Consider the following 19167-nt stretch of genomic DNA (forward strand, 5'->3'; position numbering starts at 1 on the left):
CCTAGCATTAGTTTTTTTCCCACTGGCCTCAAAGTGTTAAGTCAGTTTCCCAAACACATAGAAAAGGAGGAAACTAACATTTACTAGGTACCTACTATGTGTACTAGAATGTAACTCTCTTTAAAGCATGGCTTTAAAGTAGAGAACTGTCAAACTAGGTATTCCAGAACAACCCTATTATATATAACAATTCATGACTTTTTCTAGCTTGTATACAGTGTTCTTCCTAATTGGACATTGACTGATCACCAACAAAAGCAAAGTCATTATTTAAAATTGGTCTAGATCCTCCTATGCTGAATAATTATCTGGCTGTTGTTTCCACTGCAGTATTAAAAAGCCTTGAAACATGATAGAAATGTGGTACAATAAACTCCAAAATTTAAAAATCTCCTTTAAAAGGTTTGACAAATGGGTCTGTCTTTTTGCGGATTTTGTTACGTAGGTAGAAGGGTCAACTTTGGGAGATCGAGGGATCAACTGGATAAAACTGATTGAATTTGAGGTTGTGCAGATTTGGAAAGCCATATCAAGATTTGCATAAATCTATATGAATCAATTTGTGTGCCAGAGAATGAATAGCTGACTTTTTTTCAAATGCCAATTCAGCAATTACTAAGTCTGTTGGTGGTTAATTAAAAACTACCATCTTGTTACGTTCAGAGTTAAATTACAAGTGTGAAAGCTGCTACTGTTTGCAATAACTGAATGCTCTGTACTCTCTGTCCTGTCATCAAAAGGAGGGCAGGGATAAATAACTTTTATTTAACTCACTAAAAAAAAAAAAAAAACCTCTCAGCTCTTTCATATTTAATTAACTTCTTATCTTCTCAGAGCTTGAGTTTTGCTCAGAGTTCCTGAGCAGTAATGGAAATATCTGTTTATTTTGTCCAGAAGATTTTTCTCATATTCATTGAACAGAACAGTTGTAACTAATTGAGCCCTAAAGACACTGGGGAAAATGACACCCATCCAGAGTTTTACACTGGAGGCAACTAATCCCAGCAGGGATTTATGGCAGAACTAGAAAGTGTTGATTTTTGCTTTATTGCCTGTGCACCTAGGAGGTTGGGGAGATAGGATTATAAACACTTATGTGGATTGGTAACATTTTAGTACTTATTGGTAAGGCTGTCTTAATGAATTTAATGTTTTGTTATTTCAAGGATTCTACCATCAGAAAAGAGGCCAAACTTCTATCACCATGGTGGATGTGAAGTGTCTGAGTGACTGTAAATTGCAGAACCAACTTGAGAAGCTTGGATTTTCACCTGGCCCAATACTACGTATGTACAGTATGCAGCAAATATTACAGACTTGTCATTTATGGTTTATAAATAACTTACAATAGAAGGAACATATGCAGTAAAGCCATTAAAATAGAAATAGGAACATAGAGAAAACAGAAAACCACAAAAAGGGAAGAGGCGGTAAATATACCCAAATCCTATTTACAGATTAGGATTGGGTGTTTGTCTTACTGCAACCTCTGCCTCCCAGATTCAAGCGATTCTCCTGCCTTAGCCTCCCAAGCAGCTGGGATTACAGGTGCACACCACCATGCCCCAGTAATGATTTTGTATTTTGTAGAGACGGGGTTTCACCATGTTGGCCAGGCTTGTCTCGAACTTCTGACCTCAAGTACTCCACCTGCCTTGGCCTCCCAAAGTGCTGGAATTACAGGCGTGAGTCACCACACCCAGCCCATGGATTGGGTGTTTTTCATCAGTGAAAAACCAGTTACTCTTTATTATGTTGTTCAATTTTTTTGTTTTGTTTTTAGTATGTGGACCCTGTTAACTATTTATTTATTATCTGTATTCCCCATAGATAGGATGCACAGCCTTGTCTGTGTTCTCAGATGTGTCCAATGCCTGACTCTGTGGTTAATCCATACAGGTATCACCTAAGTGTGTGGAAAGGAAGGAGAGAGTTGAATAGCTATGAGTCTACCTCATTTAAAAAGCCATAATTGGGCAGGGCGCAGTGGCTCATGTCTGTAATCCCAGCAATTTGGGAGGCCGAGGCGGGTGGATCACTTGAGGTTAGGAATTCAAGATCAGCCTGGCCAACATGGCGAAACCTCGTCTCTACTAAAGTAAACACAAAAATTAGCCGAGTGTGGTGGCGAACCTGTGGTCCCAGCTGCTGGAGGGGCTGAGGCCGGAGAATCGCTTGAATCTGGGAGGCAGAGGCTTCAGTGAGCTGAGATCAAGCTACTGCACCCAGCTTGGGAGACACAGTGAGACCCTGTCTCAAATAAAAGCCATAATTAACCAATAATGTAAGGGTTAAGAATAAAATTCTGAGTTATGAAATACCTTGAACCTAGTAGGCTCATATACAAAAAAACAGAACAATTTAATTTGTTCTCCAAATTCTTCCTCAGCTTCCACCAGAAAGTTGTATGAAAAAAAGTTAGTACAATTGTTGGTCTCACCTCCCTGTGCACCACCTGTGATGAATGGACCCAGAGAGCTGGACGGAGCTCAGGACGGTGATGACAGCGAAGGTACCACCATAAGCTGTACTGCTAGATAGCAACTTTGCACTTATTAATACCTTGTCCAGCATTATTTATGCAGCTTTAAATGGTGTGCAGCCTGACCTGTGAAATAGCCGTGGGGCCTCTTTGCACAGAAAGCCTGGAAAATAGGCCCCTGGGCTGTAAAAAGAATCTGTTAACTTCACATCTGTATTCACGCCAGTGACTTAACTTGGTGGAAAGTTGGGGGAATGACTGCTCAACGTGCATGTCCTTTTACTAACTAGAGCCAAATGTGTGGTGATGCCTTACAATCAGAAATTCCTACAGGTAAATTCTGGGCCTCCGTTGAGGTCTCAACCTCTGCTTTGCCTCAGTTGATAAATCTGACCATTATTTTGGGGGGATTAAATGATTTTATGCCTATTAAGAAAGATGAGCCACACTGATGGCTCCCACCTACATGTAATCCCAGCACTTTGGGAGGCCGAGGCCGGTGGAGCACCTGAGGCCAGGAATTCGAGACCAGCCTGGCCAACATGGTGAAACCTCGTCTCTACTAAAAATACAAAAATTAGTTGGGCGTGATGGCACGCACCTGTAATCCCAGCTACTTGGGAGGCTGAGGCAGGAGAATTGCCTGAACCAGGGAGGCGGAGGTTGCAGTGAGCCAAGATTGCACCACTGTACTCCAGCCCAGTGGACAGAGCGAGACTCCGTCTAAAAGAAAAAAAAAAAAGATGAACCAGATTATACCTCCCTGAAACCCCTCCTATGCTGACTGCCCTCCTGATTTATATGACAACTGACAGCAGCTGGTCTCTTTCAGGTCACAGAATGTGTAGGGAACAGGGGTCTCCAGGATCTCTGGGCTTTGCTGACAGTGACCCCTGCTCTGGGTACACCATTCTCCTGCAGTGGTTTCTAGCTTCAGGGATCTTAGGGGAAGGGCTTGGGGATTCCCACAATACATTCCAAGGCATTTCCATTCAACAAATATTTATCATGAGTTCTCTATGAGCCACAGTAGAATGACAGAACTACCATTTATTGAAGGCCACCAGTGCAACCTGGGCCGAATGCTCATCATCCCATTTAACTCTCACAGCACTTAGTAGAAGCTCAGAGAGGCCAAGTGACTGGCCCAGCATCATTGAGCTCGGAAGCAGCCCCAGAAGATAAGCATACGTTAGCACAGGCCATGCAGAGCAGGACCCATCTGTCTTTGTCACCACCCTGTGTCCAGCTCCTGGAACAGTTCCAGGCACATAGCAGAACTTGGTGTATGTTTGTTGGATGAAAGAAAGTGAGAGAACTGAGATTTGGACCCAGTCTGGCTCTCCAAACTTTGCTCTTTCCACTCCATACCCTACATTTTTCTCATAATTTCTATTGTGAGCTTGTGACCACATTACATTTTTTTTTTTTTTACCATGTCTGATCTACAAAAAAAAGGACAATATCATATAGTTCAAATTAAAAACTGGATAAACCATGCAAGTGCCTGGGGCCCTCTGAAAAATCCTGTAATCCCGACATTGGAGGCGGCACAGATACTGAAAGCTTTCCCCAGGGGTTTTGCACCGCTGGCCTCACTTGAAAAGGATGGCAAGGTTTAGGGATAAACTTCACTGGCCCTTGAGCAGGCAGTTAGCACGGGGGTGCCTCAGGGAAAGTGGCTACCCCAGGCCTCTCCTGGTTGTAGATTGTGTTCAGAGTCCTGTCCCAGATCCAAGCCCGCTTCTGTTTCCTGCCCTGGGGAGGGGCTCAAGAGACCAAACCAACACTCTGGTGAAAAGCAGTGCCAGGTTGAAGATTTCAGAACTGTTCACGACTTCCCAGGACTTCGGGTTAAAGCTACAAAACCAAGCTGTTGTGGTCTCAGTCCCCGCCGTCCTGGGTCCCAGCATGTAGCCCTCTACAGAAGTGCGTTGATGCTAGGGCTAGGAGAAAATTGGTCCTTCTGTTTATAAGGTTTGCCACTGCTTTAGATAGTGCCTACCTGATCTAAGCCAACTACGGGCCATCAGGTCGAGGTGGAAGCGTTGATTCAGTCCTACCCTTGTAATGCAATTCTGTGGTTGCCACAAGTAGCAAACCTGGTTCTCCAAGTTAGGTTTGAACCATACATTTGAATTGGCTCATTGGAAAAGTCTCATAGCCACTGGTACCATTAGATTGGAGGAGTTGTAATGAACTGGACGGGGGTATCCTGTGGACTTAGCCTTCTCCTTTCATGGAAACACCTAGTCCTGGAATGGGCTTGTAGTGGAGGTGGAGGTGCAGGGAGTCCTAGACCTGAGGCTGAGTATGAGGTCATCCAAACAATCAGTGGGTTTGATTTTTCTCATTTTCACTAACTGACTGTCTTGTCAGTGGGGAGACACAGTTTTAATTATCTAACTGCTTTCAAACTTTCCAAATATTTTTGACTTGGAGAGCTCATTTAAAATGGATGTGCAACTCCACCATTCCTCTAGGTTTATCAAAATGCTTCTTTGCAGGCTAATCAACAACATCCTTTTCCGTCCCTAGCAGTTCCCCCAATTTTAAAGGCTTTTAGCACAGGTCTGGCCTTGCCTTCCCTGGGTGCCTTTTTGGATCCAGAAGGAGAAAATCCTCCCTTCCTATCTTGGCATTCAGGGATGCACGGGGCTTACAGCTGGTTCAAAGGGACAATGACTAGACTGCAAACGGCTGCCCAGATGGGCAGCCGGCTTGTGTATTTCTCTTGGAGGCATGCAAATATGACAGGCCTTATTCCCAGAGGAAGGCCTAAGTCTGTTTCACGAAGGCTGCTGCAGCTCAGGAGAAATGTTCTTTTCCGTCAGAAGAGCCACGTGAATTTTCATCCCCTTGCAAAAATGTCCTCTAATTGAGAGAATTCACCCTGATGATTGATGTTTATTCCCTTTGCTAGCTCAAATGTTCTCATGGCCTATTTTCCTTTTGTTTCCCATGATCCAGAGCTTAATATCATTTTGCAAGGAAATATCATACTCTCAACAGAAAAAAGCAAGAAACTCAAAAAAGTATGTACCATTCTAATGCCTGAATACTTATACCCATATATTAAAAACAGGGAGTAGCTCTGTTCATCTGTATTAAGAAAGGGGATAGCAAGTCACTACATTCTGTTATAGTGGTAAAATCCTAGTTTAAAGAGGATCATTTTAATGCAGATTTCTGTATGATGAAAAAATTTCCATGATCTAGCAGAGGACCCAGAATGACAGGGTCCCTCCTGCCCCTTCTTAAAAAAGCCACCACTCTGCTTTCCCCAGCTGTCACGCCCCCTCCCCATTTTCACTGTCTGTTGTCTACATTCACATATAGCACTTAGCTTGGTTCTGGGCCCACAGTGAACATAGAATAAATGTGAGTTTCCATCCCGTTCGCTTTTCTAGCCCCTAACATCTGGCTTCTACTCCCAGCACCGTATTGAAGCATACGGCCAAGTGTGTGAGGGTTACAGGTTTTGGGGTGAGGCCTAACTGGCTTAGGATTTCTGCCCTCAGCTTCCTGGAAGCATGATTTTGGGGAAGTGAGTGAACGGATCTAAGCCTCCTAGCACAGTTTAACAGCAGTGCCTACCTCACAGGGTGGATGCGAAGTGAAAGGCAGGTAAATCTCTGAGCATCAAACACAGCCCATAACTAGTGCTTAATAATGAACTCCAAGGTGCCAACTCTAGTGACTTTTTCTGTCTTTTGACCTCTGACCATTTTTATTTGGAGATGCCTGCCTTCTTAGATTTCAGAATTCTGCCACTCCTTGGTTCTTGGTTCTGTATCTTTGTTTCTATTCTGACTTTTTGTCTTCCTCTTGGCCCCTGATGTGCCTGTGCCTGAGACCTCCTCCTTCAGCCTCTGCTCAGTGTCATTCACTCACCCCCTCTTCGCGGCGTCCCCACACACGCTTCTCTCCTGAGGCACAGGTCTGCATATCCAACTGCCTACTGGGAAGTGCCTCCCTTTTCCTTCTCTTTCCCTTCCTTCCTCGCTTCTTCCTGCATTCATTTGACAAATGGTTACCTAACTTCATGAACATTTTGTGGGTTACGCAGACGTGTTCACGCTTCTCCCCATGGTTATCCCCCTGTACCTCAGGCTCAGGTGTCCAGGAATGACCATGCATATTTCAGCCCACCCTAAACCTGCATTTGTGGCCTGGGTTTATCCTGATGGTTCCACAACCTCCCCACTGTCCAGGCTCAAAGCCTTGGAGTTACTGGACTGCCCCCTCCCTGCAGCTCTTCACATACAAAGAGCTGCCAAGTCTTAGGGATCTGAACGATTTTAAAAAATCCATCCCTTCTGTCTCTTCCCCCTGCTGCTATCCTAGCTTGCACCCACATTACTTATTTATTTATTTTAGAGACAGGGTCTCATTCTGTTACCCAGGCTGGAGTGCAGTGGCACCGTGATAGCTCACTGTAATCTCAAACTCCTGGGCTCAAGCAATACTCCTCCCTCAGCCTCCCAAGTAGCTAGGACTACAGGTACACTCCACCACACCTGGGTAACTGAAAAACAATTCTGGCCGGGCATGGTGGCTTACTCCTCTAATCCCAGCAATTTGGGAGGCCAAGGTGGAAGGATTGCCTGAGCTCAAGAGTTCAAGACTCAGCCTGGGCAACCTAGGGAGACCATGTCTCTACAAAATAAAAAAACTGGCTGGGTGTGGTGGTGCACACCTGTGATCCCAGCTACTTGGGGGGCTGAGGTGGGAGGACTGCTTGAGCCTGGGAGGTTGAGGCTGCAGTGAGCCATGATCACACCACTACACTCCAGCCTGGGCAATAGCATGAGACCCCATCTCAAAAAAACTTTTTTTTTTTTTTGTAGAGACAGGGGTCTCACGCTGTCACCCAGGCTGGTCTCGAACTCCTGGCCTCGAGTGATCCTCTTGCCTTGGCCTCTCAAAGCACTGGGATTACAGGCATCAGCCACCTCGCCCGGCCTCCATATTATTATTTTATTTGAACAATTGCAAAATCCTCCTGTGTTTGCCTCTAACTTTTCCCAATTCCAGTTCAGATCTACAAGCAGAGATTTAATCATGTTACTGACTTGCCCAGAGACTTTCAAAACAAGATGCAAACTTGCTATACACCATGAGTCAACTCCAGTATCTCCTGTAACCTCATCTCCCTCATCATCCAACCCAACAAATTCTTACCTTGTTTCTGCACCTCTCAGACTGTCTTCCCATGAACCATTACTTCAACTGTTCTTTATGCCTGAAATTCTTTTCACTCTTCTCACCCCCTACCACATTTTTCTTCCTGTTAAAACCCTGTGATCTTTTAAGGAATATCTCAATGGCCACTTCTGTGAGTCCTTTTAAAATGGCATTAAGATGGGTGGATCACTTGAGGCCAGGAGTTCGAGACCAGTCTGGCCAACATGGCGAAACCCTGTCTCTACTAAAAATACAAAAAATTATCTGGGCATGGTGGCATGTGTCTGTTGTCCCAGCTACTCAGGAGGCTAAGGCACAAGAATCACTTGAACTCGGGAGGCAGAGGTTGCAATGAGCCGAGATTGTGCAGCTACACTCCAGCTTGGGTGACAGAGTGAGAGGAGACTCTCAAAAAAAAAAAAAAAATGGCATTTTATCCTGGGCAACATAGCAACACCTCGTATCTCCAAAAAAAAAAAAAAAATAGTTGGGCATGGTGACACGCACATGTCATCCCAGCTATTCAGGAGGCTGAGGTAGGAGGCTGGCTTGAGCCCAGGAGTTTGAGACCAGCCTGGGAAAGATGGTGACACCTTGTCTCTACAAAAATTGTAAAAATTAACTGTACATGGTGATGCGCACCTGTGGTCCCAGCTACTCAGGAGGCTGAGGTAGGAGAATCTCTTGAGGCTTGGGATGTCGAGGCTGCAGTAAGCCATGATGACACCACTGCACTCTAGCCTGGGTGACAGAGTGAAACCCTGTCTCAAAAAAATAATAAAAATTAAAATAAAAAATTAAATGATATTTTATCCTCATTTAGTAGCTATCACAGGGTCTTGCACATAGTAGGAGTTGAAAGCTCACCTCACCAAATCTACCGAACAGCTCCAATGGCAAAAAGGTTAGTTTGCAAATATGGTCTGGTATTTAAACTAGTTGCTAAGTTTAAACAAATGAAAAGAAATCTTCAAGTAAACATTGCCATGTATGCTCTAGCTTCAGCTTCCCGTTTAAACATAGTTCAAATTTGATGAAGTAATTCTGATATCATACCAAAATTTCTAAAAGTATATTTTAACTTCCAAATAGCTCATTAAAGGAATCCTTTCCATTCGGTAAACCTCAGTTCTGCAGAAAACCCTTTAATATAGTTCCTGCAAAGATGCTACAGCAGAAAAAGCAACCTGAGTATTGCAAATGCATCAGGTAGGACCAGTGGCCTTCGGTCTCCACTTTACATAAACCTGAAATAAAACCACATCGATATTTTGAATTGGCAATAGAATTAAATAGGAAGTTTGCGATGGCATAAAATGTTTTGATTTGAAGGATTTATATAAGCCATTTTCATTCTCAGAAGGGCCTCAAGACATCTGTTCATCCTTAAATCTGAAAGTAAATGTAAATAAGCATTCACATTTCCATGTAAAAGGTGGTAGAAGGTGTGTTTATTGAGACACTTGTCTAACACTGTAGACCTTAATTACTTAAGAGCATTTGTTTGTACCTAACAGTCTTCTGAGTGCCTAGATAGGTAGTATTTGCATTTCTTTGAAATACCACATTTTCCTCTCATTTTTAGTTGGTTTCTAGTGGAATGCAAGCCACTTAGAGATATGGAATATGCAGTTTCTGGACTCTTTTTTACACTGTATGTGTCTGCTTTATCAAATCACATATGCAGCCCATTGGATTCGGTTGTTAAAACCACTCATTAAGCCAGGTCAAATTTTTTTTTTTTAATTGGGGACTTTTTCCATCAGAAAGACACTAGACACAGCTTATGTTACCAATAACGGAGTGGGACATTAAGTCAGTATGTGTAACTCAGTCTCTAAGTGCCCTTCTACCAAACGGGAAAATGGGATTTGGGGTTGATTGGTAGGGAGGCAGAGTAATCTACAATGTCAAGCTACATAAAGTGGGCTTTGAGTAAGGTGGCCGTATAATTTATCATCCTGACCAGTATGCTTTTGAAAAAGGACACTAACCTGAAGGGATGCTGGAACAATAGGAGTAAACTGGGACTATCTTGGGCAAATCGGGTCAAATGGTCCTGGGTTTGGGAGCGGTTCCAAGGTTGGAAGTGTTTATATCTGTGTCCCATCTTCAGAGGGCTGCTGCATCCAACAACCAGAGGGCAGCTGGCCCTGGGAGGTGTGTACTTCTGAGCCCTCCTGGGCCACCTGGGTGTTTCTTTACCCTCTCCCAGGCACAACATGCTCATCCCTGCCAGAATCTCAGTTTACTCTGTTCTGCCAGCCTGCATGCTCTCTTCTCATCTTCCCACCCATCCTGCACAGTCTGTGGGTCTGGGCCCAAGAATCAGTCTTTCTTTTCTTTTCTTTTCTTTTCTTTTCTTTTCTTTTCTTTTCTTTTCTTTTCTTTTCTTTTCTTTTCTTTCTTTCTTTTCTTTCTTTCTTTCCTTTCTTTCTTTCTCTTTTCCTTCCTTCCTTCTTTCCTTCTTTCCTTCCTACCTTCCTTCCTTCCTTTCCTCTCTCTTTCTTTCTTTTTTTTTTTGAGACGGAGTCTCACTCTGTGGCCTAGGCTGGAGTGCAGTGGCACAATCTTGGCTCACTGCAAGCTCCGCCTCCCGGGTTCACGCCATTCTCCTGCCTCTGCCTCTCCGAGTAGCTGGGACTACATGCGCCCGCCACCACGCCCGGCTAAATTTTTGTATTTTTAGTAGAGACGGGGTTTCATCGTGGTCTTGATCTCCTGACCTCGTGATCTGCCCGCCTCGGCCTCCCAAAGAGCTGGGATAACTGGCGTGAGCCACTGCGCCTGGCCCTCTCTTTCTTTCTTCTTTTTCCTTCCTTCCTTCCTTTCCCTCCCTCCCTCCCTCCCTCCTTTCTTTCTTTCTTTCTTTCTTTCTTTCTTTCTTTCTTTCTTTCTTTCTTTTTCTTTCCTTCCTTCCTTCCTCTCTTTCTGTCTTTCTTTCTTCCTTCCTTCCTTCCTTTCCTTCTTTCTCTCTCTCTTCTTTCTTTTTCCTTCCTTCCTTTCTTTCCCTCCCTCCCTCCTTCCTTCCTTTCTCTTTTTTCTTTCTTCTTTTTCCTTCATTCCTGTCTTTCCCTCTCTCCCTTCCTTCCTTCCTTCTTTCTCTTCCTTCCTTCCTTCCTCTCTCCCTCCCTCCTTCTTTTCTTTTCCTTCCTTCCTTTCTTTCTTTCCTTCTTTCTTTCTCTATTTCTTCCTTTCCTTTCCTTTCTTTCTCTTTTCTTTCCTGTCCTTCCTTCCTTCCTTTGCTTTCTTTTCTTTTCTTTTCTTTCTTTCCTTTCTCACGGAGACTCATTCTGCTGCCCAGGCTGGAGTGCAGTGGCGTCATCATAATTCACTGCAGCCTTGACCTCCTGAGCTCAAGTTAACCTCTGGCCTCAGCCTCCCAAGTAGCTGGGACTACAGGCACGGGGCACCATGCCCCGCTACTTTTTCATTCAGTCTCCACCCCACCCCTGCCCAGGAGTTTTTGCCGCAGGCTGTAAAATGTTGAAGGTGAAAACCCATAATTTGACTCCTCTGCATTGAATTCCATGCCAGGCATTTGGGGGTGGGGCAGGGACTTACTCAGTCCCTGTTGGCTGAACTGAAAGGAGCTTTCCTCTACTGATGTTGATGATCTTTCTCTTTCTGACTTCCTATTCTGTACCATATACGTTGTCTCTTAGATGTACCTTGATGTAGTCTCTTGAAAGATGATGCTTAGATCATTGTGAATGGATGACCATTCAGTTAATGGTTGCAACAGAGTTTCCACCCCTGGATCTCAGCCTGTGAGTCAACAACTATTTATTGAATACAGGACATTGTGCTAGATTTTCTTGAGGAAGAATATAAGTGCAGAAAAAGGCATAGATCCTATCATGAAGAAACTTGAAAATGAGCTCTGGAAACAAAGAATATGCGTATAAAAAATATGGATTCTGCCAGGTGTGGTGGCTCATGCTTGTAATATTGGCACTTTGGGAGGCTGAGGCAGGAGGATCACTTGAGCCCTGGAGTGCAAGACCAGTTTGGGCAACATGACAAGAACCCATCTCTACAAGAAAAATAAAAATAAATGAACTGGGGGCTGGGCACGGTGGCTCACGCCTGTAATCCCAGCACTTTGGGAGGCCGAGGTGGGCAGATCACCTGAGGTCAGGAGTTCGAGACCAACCATGGCCAATATGGTGAAACTCCATCTCTACTAAAAATAGAAAAAAATTAGCTGGGAGTGGTGGTGCATGCCTGTAATCCCAGATACTCCAGAGGCTGAGGCAGGAGAATCACTTGAACCCGGGAGGTGGAGGTTGCAGTGAGCTGTGATAGCGCCATTGCCCTCCAGCCTGGGCAACAAGCGCAAAACTCTGTCTCAAAAAAAAAAATTAATTAATTAACTGGGCATAGTGGCACGCACGCTTGTGGTCCCAAGCTACTCAGGAGGCTGAGGCAGGAGGATTGCTTGAGCTTAGGAGGTTGAGGCTGCAGTGAGCCAAGTTCATGCCACTGTACTCCAGCCTGGGCAACAGAGTGAGGCCTTCTCTTAAAAAAAAAAAAAAGACTGTAGAGCCAGACTGCCTGGGTTCAAATCTCAGCTCTACTACTAACTTGGACAAGACACTCAACCTCTCTATGTCTTAGTTTCCTCATCTATAAATAAGGTTAAGAACAGTATCAACCTCACAGAGTGTTGTGAAGATTGAGTTAAAATATGCAAAGCAGGGTAGTATATGTATATGTAATAAGAGGCAAGTACAAATAAGAGCTATTATTATCATTAACATTATTGTTACATGAAAAGCATGTTATTTAATTACCTGTAGTACAAAACAACATACTTAGTGAAAAATAACATAATGGAAAATGAATGTTTAGTATTGAACTTTTAAGTGCTGCAGAATGTGATTTATCAAGAGCCTACAGATATATTTATAGAAGTAAATATACAGATACAATTAAAGATTACTTTCTGTAAGCCCTGCGTGTTGAATGAGGCAGACTGAACTTTAAAAAACAATCATATGCCGGCCAGGCTTGGTGGCTTATGCCTGTAATCCCAGCACTTTGAGAGGCTGAGGTGGGTGGATTGCTTGAGCCCAGGAGTTCAAGATCAGCCTGGGCAACACGGTGAAACCCTGTCTCTACTAAAAACACAAAAAATTAGCCCGGTGTGGTGGCGCACACCTGTGGTCTCAGCTACTTGAGAGGCTGAGGTGTGAGGATCACCTGAGCCCAGGATCTCAGATCATGCCACTTGCACTCCTGCCTGGGTCACAGAGGCCTTGTTTTTTGTTGTTGTTGTTTGTTCAAGTCACATGTGCCCTCCCAGTATTTGGGACTCCTTCTTAATCTTATACTTAAATTTAGCTGAGCTTGATGGCTCGCTTCTTTAATCTCAGCGCTTTGGGAGGTCAAGGAGGGAGGCTCACTTGAGCCCAGGAGTTCGAGACTAGCCTGGGCAACATGACAAAACCCATCTCTACAATAATTGCAAAAAAATTAGCTGGGCATGGTGGTGTGCACCTGTGGTCCCAGCTACTTGGGAGGCCAAGGTGAAAGGATGGCTTGAGCCCAGGTCGAGGCTGCAGTGAGCCGTGATGGCGCCAATGCACTCCAGCTTGGGTGACAGAGTGAGATCCTGTCTCAAAAAAAAAAAAAAAAGAAAGAAAAAAAGAAAAAGTTCTTAAATCTTTTTCCACACCTCTCGAAATATTTTCAAACTTACAGAAAGTTGCAAGGATAGTACAAACACCTCCCACATTCCTTCCACTCCAGTTCCTCAGTTGGTACCTGGTACCACATTTGAGGAGTGTGTGTGTGTGTGTGTGTGTGGGTACCCTACCATTGTCTCTTTCTGAATGATTTGAGAGCAAATTGCAGACATGAAGCCCCTGGGCTCCCCAGTAAGTACTCTGCCTACCAAAGGACACTCTCCTACATAACCACCATATGACCCTCCAGATAAGGAAATCCACGCTGATTCATTGCTTCCAACCAGTACTCAGACCCCACGCAAGTTTCACCAACTGTCCCAACGATGTCTTTTTGCTTTCTCATCCACAACCACTCCAGGAACACACGCTCTCTTTAGTTGTCATCTCTTCCTTCTCCTTCGATCTGGAGCCACGGTGCCTCAGTCTTTCCCTGTCATTCCTGCCCTTGACAGTTTTCAAGAGTACAGGCCATTCATTCTGTAGGGTTACTAGGAACTATCTCTACCCACAGAACACTTTTGATGCCAAATGTGTGGGTTTTTTTCCTCATGCCAACCAGTTCTCCAACTCTCCAGACACCAGCCAGATGTCCAACAATTCAGTAGAATTCTGACACTATAGACCTGGAGTTAGCGTCAGATCCCACAGGTTAAGGGGCTCAGTCCAGCCCCCCACTTAAAATGCCAATCTCAAGTCCTGGGTCTCCCATACTTCTAATTGACTCACTAAAAATCAAGGGTTCCCACAACACCTTGGATTTGCTAACTTGCTAGAACAGCTTGCAGAACTCAGGAGTGCTCTTTCCTTACCAGTGTATTTTAAAGGATACAGCTCAGAAACAGCCAATGGGAGAGATGCAGGGGGCAAGGTCTAGGGCAAGAGACGCAGAGTTTCCATGCTTTCTCTGGGCGCGCTGCCCTCTAAGTACCTTAATGCGTTCACCAACTCAGAAACTCTCTAAACTCTGTCTTTTAGGAGTTTTATGGAGGTTCTGTTACTTACGCATGATTGACTAAATCATTGGCTATCAGTGATTAATTCAACCTTCAGCTCCCCTCCTCTACCTGGAGGTCAGGGGGTGTGGCTCCAAGTTCAAATCTTTTTTTTTTTTTTTGAGATGGAGTCTTTTTTGAGATGGACTCCAGTCTCCCACGCTGGAGTGCAGTGGTGCGATTTCAGCTTACTGCAACCTCCCCCTCCCAGGTTCAACCAGTTCTCCTGCCTCAGCCTCCCAAGTAGCTGGGATTATAGGCACGTGCCGCCACACCCGGCTAATTTTTATATTTTTAGTAGAAACAGGGTTTCATCATGTTGGCTAGGCTGGTCTTGAACTCCTGACCTGGTGATCCACCCGCCTCAGGCTCTCAAAGTGCTGGGATTACAGGTCTAAGCCACCGTGCCCAGTCCCAAGTTCAAATCTTCTTATCACATGGTTGGCCTTTCTGACGACCAGACCCCATTTTGAAGCTATCTAAGGGTCTTTGGGCACCAGTCAACTCATTAGCATACAAAAAGATAACTCTTGTAGCTCCAGAGATTCCAAGGGTCCTTAGAAGTTCTTGTGTCAGGAACCTAGGAATCAGACAAAAATATTGGGGGGAGGAGCCAAGATGGCCAAATAGGAACAGCTCCCATCTACAGCTCCCAGCATGAGCGACGCAGAAGATGCTGTGATTTCGGCATTTCCATCTGAGGTACCAGGTTCATCTCACTGGGGAGTGCCAGACAGTGGGCTCAGGACAGTGGGTGCAGCGCACGGTGTGCGAGCCGAAGCAGGGCGAGGCATTGCCTCACTCGGGAAGCACAAGGGGTCAGGGAGTTCCCTTTCCTGGTCAAGGAAAGGGGTGACAGACGGCACCTGGAAAATCGGGCCACTCCCACTCGAATACTGCGCTTTTCCGATGGGCTTAGGAAATAGCGCACCAGGAGATTATATCCCACACATGGCTGGGAGGGTCCTACGCCCACAGAGTCTCGCTGATTGCTAGCACAGCAGTCTGAGATCAAACTGCAAGGCGGCAGTGAGGCTGGGGGAGGGGTGCCCGCCATTGCCCAGGCTCGCTTAGGTAAACAAAGCAGCCGGAAAGCTCAAACTGGGTGGAGCCCACCACAGCTCAAGGAGGCCTGCCTGCCTCTGTAGCCTCCACCTCTGGGGGCAGGACACAGACAAACAAAAAGACAGCAGTAACCTTTGCAGACTTAAATGTCCCTGTCTGACAACTTTGAGGAGAGCAGTGGTTCTCCCAGCAAGCAGCTGGAGATCTGAGAACGGGCAGACTGCCTCCTCAAGTGGGTCCCTGACCCCTGACCCCCGAGCAGCCTAACTAGGAGGCACCCCCCAGTAGGGGCAGACTGACACCTCACACAGCCCGGTACTCCTCTGAGACAAAACTTCCAGAGGAACGATCAGACAGCAGCATTCACGGATCACGAAAATCCACGGTTCTGCAGACACCGCTGCTGATACCCAGGCAAACGGGGTCTGGAGTGGACCTCTAGCAAACTCCAACAGACCTGCAGCTGAGGGTCCTATCTGTTAGAAGGAAAACTAACAAACAGAAAGGACATCCACACCAAAAACCCATCTGTACATCACCATCATCAAAGACCAAAAGTAGATAAAACCACAAAGATGGGGAAAAAACAGAGCAGAAAAACTGGAAACTCTAAAAAGCAGAGCGCCTCTCCTCCTCCAAAGGAATGCAGTTCCTCACCAGCAACGGAACAAAGCCGGATGGAGAATGACTTTGACAGGTTGAGAGAAGAAGGCTTCAGACGATCAAACTACTCCGAGCTACAGGAGGACATTCAAACCAAAGGCAAAGAAGTTGAAAACTTTGAAAAAAATTTAGATGAATGTATAACTAGAATAACCAATACAGAGAAGTGCTTAAAGGAGCTGATGGAGCTGAAAGCCAAGGCTCGAGAACTACGTGAAGAATGCAGAAGCCTCAGGAGCCGATGCGATCAACTGGAAGAAAGGGTATAAGTGATGGAAGGTGAATGAATGAAATGAAGCGAGAAGGGAAGTTTAGAGAAAAAGGAATAAAAAGAAACGAACAAAGCCTCCAAGAAATATGGGACTATGTGAAAAGACCAAATCTGCGTCTGATTGGTGTACCTGAAAGTGACGGGGAGAATGGAACCAAGTTGGAAAACACTCTGCAGGATATTTTCCAGGAGAACTTCCCCAATCTAGCAAGGCAGGCCAACATTCAGATTCAGGAAATACAGAGAATGCCACAAAGATACTCCTCGAGAAGAGCAACTCCAAGACACATAATTGTCAGATTCGCCAAAGTTGAAATGAAGGAAAAAATGTTAAGGGCAGCCAGAGAGAAAAGTCGGGTTACCCACAAAGGGAAGCCCATCAGACTAACAGCGGATCTCTTGGCAGAAACTCTTACAAGCCAGAAAAGAGTGGGGGCCAATATTCAACATTCTTAAAGAAAAGAATTTTCAACCCAGAATTTCATATCCAGCCAAACTAAGCTTCATAAGTGAAGGAGAAATAAAATACTTTACTGACAAGCAAATGCTGAGAGATTTTGTCACCACCAGGCCTGCCCTAAAAGAGCTCCTGAAGGAAGCACTAAACATGGAAAGGCACAACCAGTACCAGCCACTGCAAAATCATGCCAAAATGTAAAGACCATCGAGACTAGGAAGAAACTGCATCAACTAACGAGCAAAATAGCCAGCTAACATCATAATGACAGGATCAAATTCACACATAACAATATTAACTTTAAATGTAAATGGACTAAATGCTCCAATTAAAAGACACAGACTGGCAAATAGGATAAAGAGTCAAGACCCATCAGTGTGCTGTGTTCAGGAAACCCATCTCACGTGCAGAGACACACATAGGCTCAAAATAAAAAGATAGAGGAAGATCTACCAAGCAAATGGAAAACAAAAAAAGGCAGGGGTTGCAATCCTAGTATCTGAAAAACAGACTTTAAACCAACAAAGATCAAAAGAGACAAAGAAGGCCATTACATAATGGTAAAGGGATCAATTCAACAAGAAGAGCTAACTATCCTAAATATATATGCACCCAATACAGGAGCACCCAGATTCATAAAGCAAGTCCTGAGTGACCTACAAAGAGACTTAGACTCCCACACAATAATAATGGGAGACTTTAACACCCCACTGTCAACATTAGACAGATCAACGAGACAGAAAGTTAACAAGGATACCCAGGAATTGAACTCAGCTCTGCACCAAGCAGACCTAATAGACATCTACAGAACTCTCCACCCCACATCAACAGAATATACATTTTTTTCAGCACCACACCACACCTATTCCAAAACTGACCACACACTTGGAAGTAAAGCTCTCCTCAGCAAATGTAAAAGAACAGAAATTATAACAAACTGTCTCTCAGACCACAGTGCAATCAAACTAGAACTCAGGATTAAGAAACCCACTCAAAACCACTCAACTACATGGAAACTGAACAACCTGCCCCTGAATGACTACTGGGTACATAACGAAATGAAGGCAGAAATAAAGATGTTCTTTGAAACCAACGAGAACAAAGACACAACATACCAGAATCTCTGGGATGCATTCAAAGCAGTGTGTAGAGGGAAATTTATAGCACTAAATGCCCACAAGAGAAAGCAGGAAAGATCCAAAATTGACACCCTAACATCACAATTAAAAGAACTCAAAAAGCAAGAGCAAACACATTCAAAAGCTAGCAGAAGGCAATAAATAACTAAAATCAGAGCAGAACTGAAGGAAATAGAGACAAAAAAAGCCTTTCAAAAAATTAATGAATCCAGGAGCTGGTTCTTTGAAAGGATCAACAAAATTGATAGACCACTAGCAAGACTAATAAAGAAAAAAAGAGAGAAGAATCAAATAGACGCAATAAAAAATGATAAAGGGGATATCACCACCAATCCCCAGAAATACAAACTACCATCACAGAATACTACAAACACCTCTACGCAAATAAACTAGAAAATCTAGAAGAAATGGATAAATTCCTCAACACATACACTCTCCCAAGACTAAACCAGGAAGAAGTTGAATCTCTGAATGGACCAATAACAGGCTCTGAAATTGTGGCAATAATCAATAGCTTACCAACCAAAAAGAGTCCAGGACCAGATGGATTCACAGCCGAATTCTACCAGAGGTACAAGGAGGAACTGGTACCATTCCTTCTGAAACTATTCCAATCAATAGAAAAAGAGGGAATCCTCCCTAACTCATTTTATGAGGCCAGCACCATCCTGATACCAAAGCCGGGCAGAGACACAACCAAAAAAGAGAATTTTAGACCAATATCCTTGATGAACATTGATGCAAAAATCCTCAATAAAATATTGGCAAACCGAATCCAGCAGCACATCAAAAAGCTTATCCACCATGATCAAGTGGGCTTCATCCCTGGGTTGCAAGGCTGGTTCAATATACACAAATCAATAAATGTAATCCAGCATATAAACAGAACCAAAGACAAAAACCACATGATTATCTCAATAGATGCAGAAAAGGCCTTTGACAAAATTCAACAATGCTTCATGCTAAAAACTCTCAATAAATTAGGTATTGATGGGACGTATCTCAAAATAATAAGAGCTATCTATGACAAACCCACAGCCAATATCATACTGAATGGGCAAAAACTGGAAGCATTCCCTTTGAAAACTGGCACAAGACAGGGATGCCCTCTCTCACCACTCCTATTCAACATAGTGTTGGAAGTTCTGGCCAGGGCAATTAGACAGGAGAAGGAAATAAAGGGTATTCAATTAGAAAAAGAGGAAGTCAAATTGTCCC

The 19167-nt window shown here is 44.3% G+C and overlaps 1 protein-coding gene across 10 annotated transcripts in view; it reads left to right on the forward strand.

Annotated features, from left to right (window-relative positions):
- LEMD1 (LEM domain containing 1) overlaps positions 1–19167 on the forward strand; it is a 40692-nt gene that overhangs the window by 318 nt on the left and 21207 nt on the right. For 5 of the 10 annotated variants that reach the window (XM_055369510.2, XM_019029557.4, XM_063709132.1 and 2 more), the window contains exons 2-4: positions 1167–1286; positions 2390–2512; positions 5453–5517. In XM_055369510.2, the coding sequence (XP_055225485.1) occupies positions 1205–1286; positions 2390–2512; positions 5453–5517 (270 nt within the window). In that variant the 5' untranslated portion in view covers positions 1167–1204. The remainder of the gene's footprint in view (positions 1–1166; positions 1287–2389; positions 2513–5452; positions 5518–19167) is intronic. The other 5 variants (XM_055369544.2, XM_019029569.4, XM_004028247.5 and 2 more) reach the window with 3 other exon arrangements.

The sequence above is a fragment of the Gorilla gorilla genome, chromosome 1 (genome assembly GCF_029281585.2).
Source record: "Gorilla gorilla gorilla isolate KB3781 chromosome 1, NHGRI_mGorGor1-v2.1_pri, whole genome shotgun sequence".
Taxonomy (NCBI): Eukaryota; Metazoa; Chordata; class Mammalia; order Primates; family Hominidae; genus Gorilla; species Gorilla gorilla.